The sequence below is a fragment of the Sorex fumeus genome, unplaced genomic scaffold (genome assembly GCF_029834395.1).
Source record: "Sorex fumeus unplaced genomic scaffold, SorFum_2.1 ptg000100l, whole genome shotgun sequence".
NCBI lineage: Eukaryota > Metazoa > Chordata > Mammalia > Eulipotyphla > Soricidae > Sorex > Sorex fumeus.
This window is the reverse complement of record NW_026606157.1, coordinates 10,284,929-10,292,500: the sequence shown is the minus strand read 5'-3', so window position 1 is coordinate 10,292,500 and position 7,572 is coordinate 10,284,929. Positions and strand designations below refer to the sequence as shown.

The following is a 7,572-nucleotide window of genomic DNA, read 5'->3' as shown; positions in this document are numbered from 1 at the left end:
TTGAACTCCGTCTCCTTCCCTTTCCCAAAAATATCCATCAGTCCTTTGGCCCCGCCGGTGAACGTGAGGGACTTCCTCTTCGGCTCTCTCCTCCGGAGGGACTTGTCCGCCTGGGGCCGCAGCTTGGCCAAGGGCGGCAGACTCTGGCGGTGCAAAGTCCTCTCGGGGGTGCGGGCCCCGCTGTCGGAGGTGGGCCGCTCGCTGAGGGAGGGCCCCGTGCGGCGCAGGATGAGCTGGACGTCGCTGGCGTACTGGCCCCATTTGTTCAAGGAGATGATGGGGTTCTCGTGGGGGGCTAGGTGCCTCTCGGTGTCTCTCCATTTCTCAATGAGCGTGTACCGCCCGGTCCGACCTAGGCAGGAGGAACAGAGCATCAGGGCGCGGCCAGCAGCGGCCGACACGGGCCCCCCCCTCGGAGGCTGGCCTGGGCACGGGGCCGGGAAGGGCCGAGCTCTGCAGGGCCACCGTGGTGGAGATGCCCTGAGCGGAGCTGAGATGGGCGGCTCGGAGCCAGCCGGGTGCCTGCAAGGAGCCCGTCCTGGGCAGTGCGGACTGGAGCCCCGAGGCCGGGCTTGGCGGGCAGAGCGGAATAAACCTCTGCTTCGTGAACTCCCTGTTCCCAGCCCGGGACCTGGGGAGGTGGCACCCCGTTTCTCCCGAGGAGGCAGGAAGGCAGGGTGGCGCCTGCTTCTCGGGACTTCCGGGGCCCCTGACCAAACCCCGGCATGCACCGCCCAGCCCAGTGGTTCCTTGCCTGCCTCTGGGAAGTTACTTTCTGATATAGAGACTGTTTCTTACACACGCACGCTATGTGATGCAAGGGTTCGACTCACACATACGATGGAATCAGTGTCAAGGCAAGCTTACTCAGGGCCCATAATCTCGAAGAGAAACAGACAGACACAAGCTGTGTTCTTCCGGTGAGAACTCTCGGTCCCACTCCCGAACAATGTTCCCCTGCCTGTTTATCTCACAGCAGACGCCCGCCGGCCCCTCCCGACCCCGCCCTCCATCTTCCTCCCCTCCCCACCTCTCCTCCCCCCAAATCCAACCTCCTTGTCAATGTGGATGGTGAATGGTTCTGCATCTCTCAAATGATCTTTTTTTTTTTTCCTTCTTTTTTGGGTCACACCCAGCGATGCTCAGGGGTCACTCCTGGCTCATGCACTCAGGAATTACTCCTGGTAGTGCTCGGGGGACCATAGGGGTGCTGGGAATCAAACCCAGTTCAGCGGCGTGCAAGGGCAAACGTCCTACCCGCCGTGCTAGTGCTCCGGCTCCTCAAATGATCTCACTGCAGTTTAGGGGATGCCGTCCCAATGGTGTTTAATCTTCGGGCACTGAAGAGTCTGCTGCTCACCGAGCGACACCAGAGACGGCCGCTAGAGGACCCAAGGACAGTGAGGGAGTGCCCCCGAGATCGGGAGCTTAGATTTTATTAGGAAGGTTGGGTTTTAGACCATTTATGTAAGAATTAAATCCCCTAAATAATCACTTTTTAAAGATGCATTCTTGGCAAGGTCCTGCAAATTCCATTTCATTTACAGAAATTAAACCCCTCTTTTGCAAAACTTTTGTGTCTTTTATTAAATGCCCATTTAGTTAGACTCTGCGCCCTATCTTGGTGTGGCCTTGAAGGGTAGAAAGGAATCCATCTACCCCTCCACCCCTCCCTCTGACACTTGTACTAAGCAGCTTTGGCTATCTAGAATGTTTGCATATTGAAAGTAGATGAAATATTGGCTGATTTTGTTTTTAACAGAATAAGCAATTGAGTCTGATCCCAAGAATTATTAACTTTAAATAATGAGGAAAATTACATAGTGATTTTGTACAAGAGTAAGCTCTCCTGGGATAACTGGCACAAATTAAAAAAGAATAACATATTACTCTCCCTTAACTACTAAGATAGAAAATGTGATTATGATTATTGATTATGGAAATTTTGTTGGAAAATATCTAACAGAATTCAAATTCAATACAGTTCTCCCAAAAAACATTATGCCTTTATTTCACCACTTTTAAAAACTGCAATCAATTTTTACAACTGAATTCCCTCTGCCCCTTCTCCCTGAAAGATTTAAAAGTCAGTTGTGTTATTCATTCAACAAACATATTTTATCTACAAAATGCTAATAGTAGCCTCCAGTTCTGTGGGATTAATTCTGCCAAACGCTGGCTCATTAGTCCTCTTCATATTCGTTTTAGTCTGATTAAACTTGGATTAAAATTAAAACTAATTTTTTAATTTTAGTTAATTAAAATGAACTAAAATTAATTTTAGTTTAAAATTAAGGGCTGGAGCGATGGCACAGCGGGGAGGGCGTTTGCCTTGTACGCGGTCCCTGCGGCCAACCTGGGTTGATTCGTCCGCCCCTCTCGGAGAGCCCAGAAAGCTACCAAGAGTACCTCGCCTGCACGGCAGAGCCTGACAAGCTCCCCATGATGTATTCGATATGCCAAACACAGTAACAACAAGTCTCATGATGGAGACGTTACTGGGTCCACTCGAGCAAATTAATGAACAATGGGAGGACAGTACTACAGTGCTTAAAATTAAAATTTTAGTTTAAAAATCACTGTGAGAGTCGGGGGGCTGAGGTCAGACAAGCAACAGGGAAGCTGCAGGGGCCCTGGGGCATCTGTTTTCTTGACCTATGCCTCAGTTTCCCTGAGTTCCTAGCACCCCAAGAGCAGGGTCCCAACGAGGGACTGGATGGACCCAGGGCAAGCTGTGAGCTATCCTGGCATCGAAACGGGTCAGGCCAAGTGCTATAATATGTAACTGTAAGTTAAGAGCACGGTCATGGACAAACTCTGTCCTGACCCAAAGAGAAAAAAACTGGACAAGGACCCAGCTTAGGGTTAGGACAGGTTCATCTGACCTGAGCACTGAAGTCTGGGATCTAGAGTGAGGCGTCCCCAGGAGAGCCACCCTATAAGCTTAATGTATCTCTTACTGTGCCCATACAGAATGACCAATATTATTAAGAAGTAGAATTAAGATGAATGTTCAAATGGTTGTTGGATGAGGAAAGGAGAAGCGCAGCCCTAGATGGCATTTCACCCCTAGGTGGGTCATCTTGCTGGATGAGAATTTGTCCAAGGAGCAGCTTCTCCTGAGAAGGACTTTCCTTCTGTTGATGGTATGAACACACCCGTGTGTAGCTGCTCCCCCAACCCCTCATGATTTGGGAATATAGCTAAGGAGGAGAATTGAGGGGGATGGAGGAGGATGAGGAGAATCTAGCGGGACAGAGGAGGCATAAGGGAGTGGGTGAGACTGAAGGAGGCAGAGGGTGACGGGACTGGAATAAACTGCAACTGATACCAACCGGCCTGGCCTCGTTTCCTTCTTTGTCTTCCCGTTGCCATCGGCCGTCTGGGGTGGGGAAAACGGCCTGAGACCACCGAATACAGGTGGTGAGAGGGTACCATGGCTTGGAATGTATTTTATTTTATTTTATTTATTTATTTTGCTTTTTGGGTCACATCCAGCGATGCACAGGAGTTACTCCTGGTTCATGCACTCAGGAATGACTCCTGGTGGTGCTCGGGGGATCCTATGGGATGCTGGGAATTGAACCTAGGTCGGCCGCGTGCAAGGCAAACGCCCTACTCGCTGTGCTATTGCTCCAGCCCTGGAATTCATTTTTTGAATACACACCTACCCACAAAAACCCAACCCCCTCGAGGTCACAAAGAGCATCCCTATGAGGTCTAACTGTGGATTACGCTAGAGGCTGGTGTACTGGTGGCTTCACATACATTCTTTTGCCATCATCTCTGCTTTTGCCAGTCCGTTCATACTCTGCTAAAGGTGCAGCCAAAACGTCACTGCAGAGCCACAGTGAGTCTGGGGTTGCCCGTCAAGAGCAGCAAATCCCCCTGGTTAATAAACCTCGATTACTCCTTCGGGTAAGAAGAAGGCCAAAGCACTCTCCACTCAGTGGCCGTCGGTACACCGGGAGTCCCCTCAGAAGAATGCGAAGTGTGGGACAGCGTGTCTCGATGCGGGACGGGGTGCTGAGGGCGTCCCTGGCACCCGCAGTGGGCTGGCAGCCGAGCCACCTCTGCGACGGGCTGACGGGGCGTGTCTCTGGGGCGTGGGGGCAGGACGGGCACCAGGGCTGAGGGTGTCTCTGCCCAAGGTGCCAACGTCTCAGAAAAGGCCTGCACCGAGCTACTGAGGGAGCAGAGGGGGGGAGATTCCAGCAAAAACACTTTTCCTCTGGCTCACAGACTCTTATTCTTGAGTCTGAGTATGACGGACGGACACATGCTTGGTGGGCACTGCGGGGTCTCTCCTTGGAGATACTGTCCAGGAAAATGCCACTGCCTTGACTTTGGAAAAAGTCTTTTTTTTTTTTTTTTTGCTCTTTGGGTCACACCCGGCAATGCACAGGGGTTACTCCTGGCTCTGCACTCAGGAGTTACTCCTGGCAGTGCTCAGGGGACCATATGGGATGCTGGGAATCGAACCTGGGTCGGCCGCATGCAAGGCAAACGCCCTACCCGCTATGATATCTCTCCAGCCCAAAAGTCTTTTCTTTTTCTTTTTTTCTTTTTCTTTTTTGGTCACATCTGGTGGTGGCCCGGGTTTACTCCTGGCTCTGTGCGCAGGGACCCTCTGAAGTGTGAATGCACCAAGGCCAGTGTCTGACCCTGGACACTCCTGTCTAGAGCCACTTACATGGACAGACACGGACAGTATCATGCTGAGCGGAATGAGTCAGAAAGAGAGTGACAGACACAGAAGGACTGCACTCATTTGTGGAATATAAAATAACATAGTATGAGACTGACACACAGGACAGTAGACACAAGAGCCAGGTTGGCAGCCTGTCTCGTGAGCTGGGGGAGGAGGCAGTTGGGATGGAGAAGGGATCACTAAGTCAGTGATGGTTGGAGGGATCCTTCGGGATGGGAGATGTGTGCTGAAAGAAGATAAAGGACCCAACGTGATGTCCTCTCAGTATCTGTATTCCAAACCATGATGCCCCCAAGTAGAGAGAGAAAGAAGGAAGGTTCCTGCCACGGAGGTAGGGGCTGGGATGGGGTGGGGGTGGCGGGAGGGACATGGGGACATTGGTGGTGGAAAATGCACACTGGTGGAGGGATGGGTGCTCGATCATTATATGACTGAAACTTAATCATGAAAGCTTTGTAACTATCTCACAGTGACTCAATAAAAAATAATAATAATTAAAAAAAAGCTACTGGGGCTGGAGCGATAGCACAGCAGGGAGGGCGTTTGCCTTGCATGTGGCCAACCCGGGTTCAATTCCCAGCATCCCATGTGGTCCCCTGAGCACCGCCAGGAGTGACTCCTGAGTACAGAGCGAGGAGTAACCCCTGTGTATCGCCGGGTGTGACCCAAAAAAGAAAAAAAAAAAAGCTACTTACAAAATTTGCCCCCAGCTCGATACCTTAAATAACAAAGAAATGTATGGTAATAGTTGTAAAACTAGGTAGAAAAGAATGGGAGAAAGAGCTGGGTTTTCCTTCTGGGTTTTGGGCTACACCCAGTGGTGCTCAGGGTTCATTCTGGACAGTGCTCGGGGGACCCAAGGGGATGCCGGGGATCAAACCCAGGTCGGCCGCGTGCTAGCCAAGTGCCTTCCCACTGTGCGATCACTCTGGCCCCCAAAGCTGTTTCAGTGAAAAGGCAGTGAAAAGTAAGCTGAAAGGGTTTTAGAACTCAGTTGGAAGGAAAGAACATGTGATGGAATGAAGAGCCTTCCCTTCCGTCTCACTGACGGTCAAACGTAACTCCACACACTAGCCCCCAAACGGAAGAAAATGTTGCCGAAGGCTGGCTTCTCAGCCACGTTCTCACAGGACGGCCGGACAGGACTGGAGGGAAAGGCTTGGGCGGGGGGGTCCTCGCTCAGAGGGGAGCCTCCCGGGGCACTGAGCCCCACCGTCCACTGCCGTGCAGCGTGCCAATGGCTTGGTCCGGCCCGAGCTGACCCGCCGGCCTTCTGGTACCAGGCGGGGATGCAAACCCCTTCCGGGCTAGGAGCAGGGAGACCGGGCCCAGCACCATCCCTGGGTAGAGGGGCCGCGGTGTAGGCATCCACCCTGGACTCCAGCCATCTTCCGGCCCCTCTGGGGGTGGGGGAAAATCCCCCCACGGCTTAGCCCCCGCCCCACACCTGCGCTGGAAGCAACCCATGAGCACTGCAGGGGAGACCCCACGCCAAAGCGCCACCCCAAGCAGCCTTAGAGCAGATGGGAAGGAAGGCTGCCATGGAGGGGCACCCAGGGGAGTGGCCAGGGGTCCCGGTCAGTCCACCCGCCAACCCCGAGAGCCCAGGGCACTTACCGATGGCCTGAGCCAAAGCGATCACGACCTCCTGGCAGGTGGTGACCTCGGTGACGCCACACACAATCCTCTGTACTCCGTCCACCCAGACCTTGAGCTCCATGGCGCCCGCCGTCGCCCGGACGCCCCGAGGTGCTCATCGGGCGCTCAGGGCATGCCGCTGGCCGGGCGCGCGGGCGGGCGGCACCTGAGCAGCAGCTGCAAGGAGGGAGCGTGGTGGTCAGTCAGGGCCCGGCTCGACAGGCGTGGTCACCCCACCCCGCTGCCCTGCACAGTCCTGCCACCTAGGGGAGCCGGGTGGGGGGGGGGGGGCGGCCTACCCTCCCGGCCAGGCCCCTCCGCTCACTGCAGAGGCTGCTGGTGCTGCGAAAAAGCTTCTCGGTGCTGATGTTGCCGGGAAAGTTTCTGTTCCTGCCCCTCTAGAACCATAAATGCTGAGGCTCTGCCCAGAGCCGGCCCAGGAGCACCCGCCTCGGCCCAGGGGCCGCCTTCCAGGGCCTGGCCTCGCTCCGGCCCAGGGCTGTCTGGCTGCACCCCCAGTCCCGGCCAGCGTGTGCCCAGGGGCGTGGGAATAGCGGCCGGTGGGAAGGAAAGGCGGGGAGTTTCCCACCAATGCCACGAGGCCCCTTCCCGGCCAGCCGGACGCCGGGACGGACAGTCCGCCCCACTGCCCGGCTCTCAGCCCGTCCACGAGCCTGTCCTCTGTCCCGGCTGCCGCCGTCCTACACGGGTCCTGCCTGTGGGTGACAGTGGTCCTACACACTGGGGCTGCCAGGCGGCTCACCCACGGGGCCCCTCGCACGTGTGCCACGGATGGTGTCTTGCGGCAGGGAAATGTCACAGAAAGGCCAGGGCACGTCCTTAGCAGGTAATGAGAAGCGGGAGGAGCCCCGAGGAACCTCACCCCGCATTTCTCTGGGGCCAGTGACCGCTCTGCACGGACCGTGGCTTTCTAGAACTTCTCTGAACACTGCAATGAGGCTGCTCTGTCGCCAGGGCATCACGTCCCTGTGACGGGCACCGTCGGAGCAGAGCCCACGCTGAGCCCGGGTGCCCACTCACTGCCGTTCTGACAGGTGCCTTGGCGGCGTGGACGTCACTGCCTGCCCACGTGGCCTTGAAACCACGTACCACCCCCATGCACTGCTGGTCAGATGCTCGTCTTCCTAGAGAAACAGAGGCCGTGAAAACGGCGCCATCACAGGCAGCGGGGGCGGGGCTGGGGGCTGCCCAGGGTCCCTGGC

At 55.2% G+C, this 7,572-nt stretch overlaps 1 protein-coding gene across 1 annotated transcript in view; it reads right to left on the bottom strand.

Moving 5' to 3' along the window:
• Window positions 1-6,511, bottom strand: part of RASSF8 (Ras association domain family member 8) — a 9,959-nt gene extending 3,448 nt beyond the window's left edge. The window contains exons 1-2 of the mRNA XM_056134610.1: window positions 6,329-6,511; window positions 1-352 (exon numbers count right to left, since the gene is read on the bottom strand). The exon at window positions 1-352 is cut by the window's left edge and continues 538 nt beyond it. Coding sequence (XP_055990585.1) covers window positions 1-352; window positions 6,329-6,431 — 455 coding nt within the window. The 5' untranslated portion in view covers window positions 6,432-6,511. The remainder of the gene's footprint in view (window positions 353-6,328) is intronic.
• Between the last annotated feature and the right edge of the window lie 1,061 nt (window positions 6,512-7,572).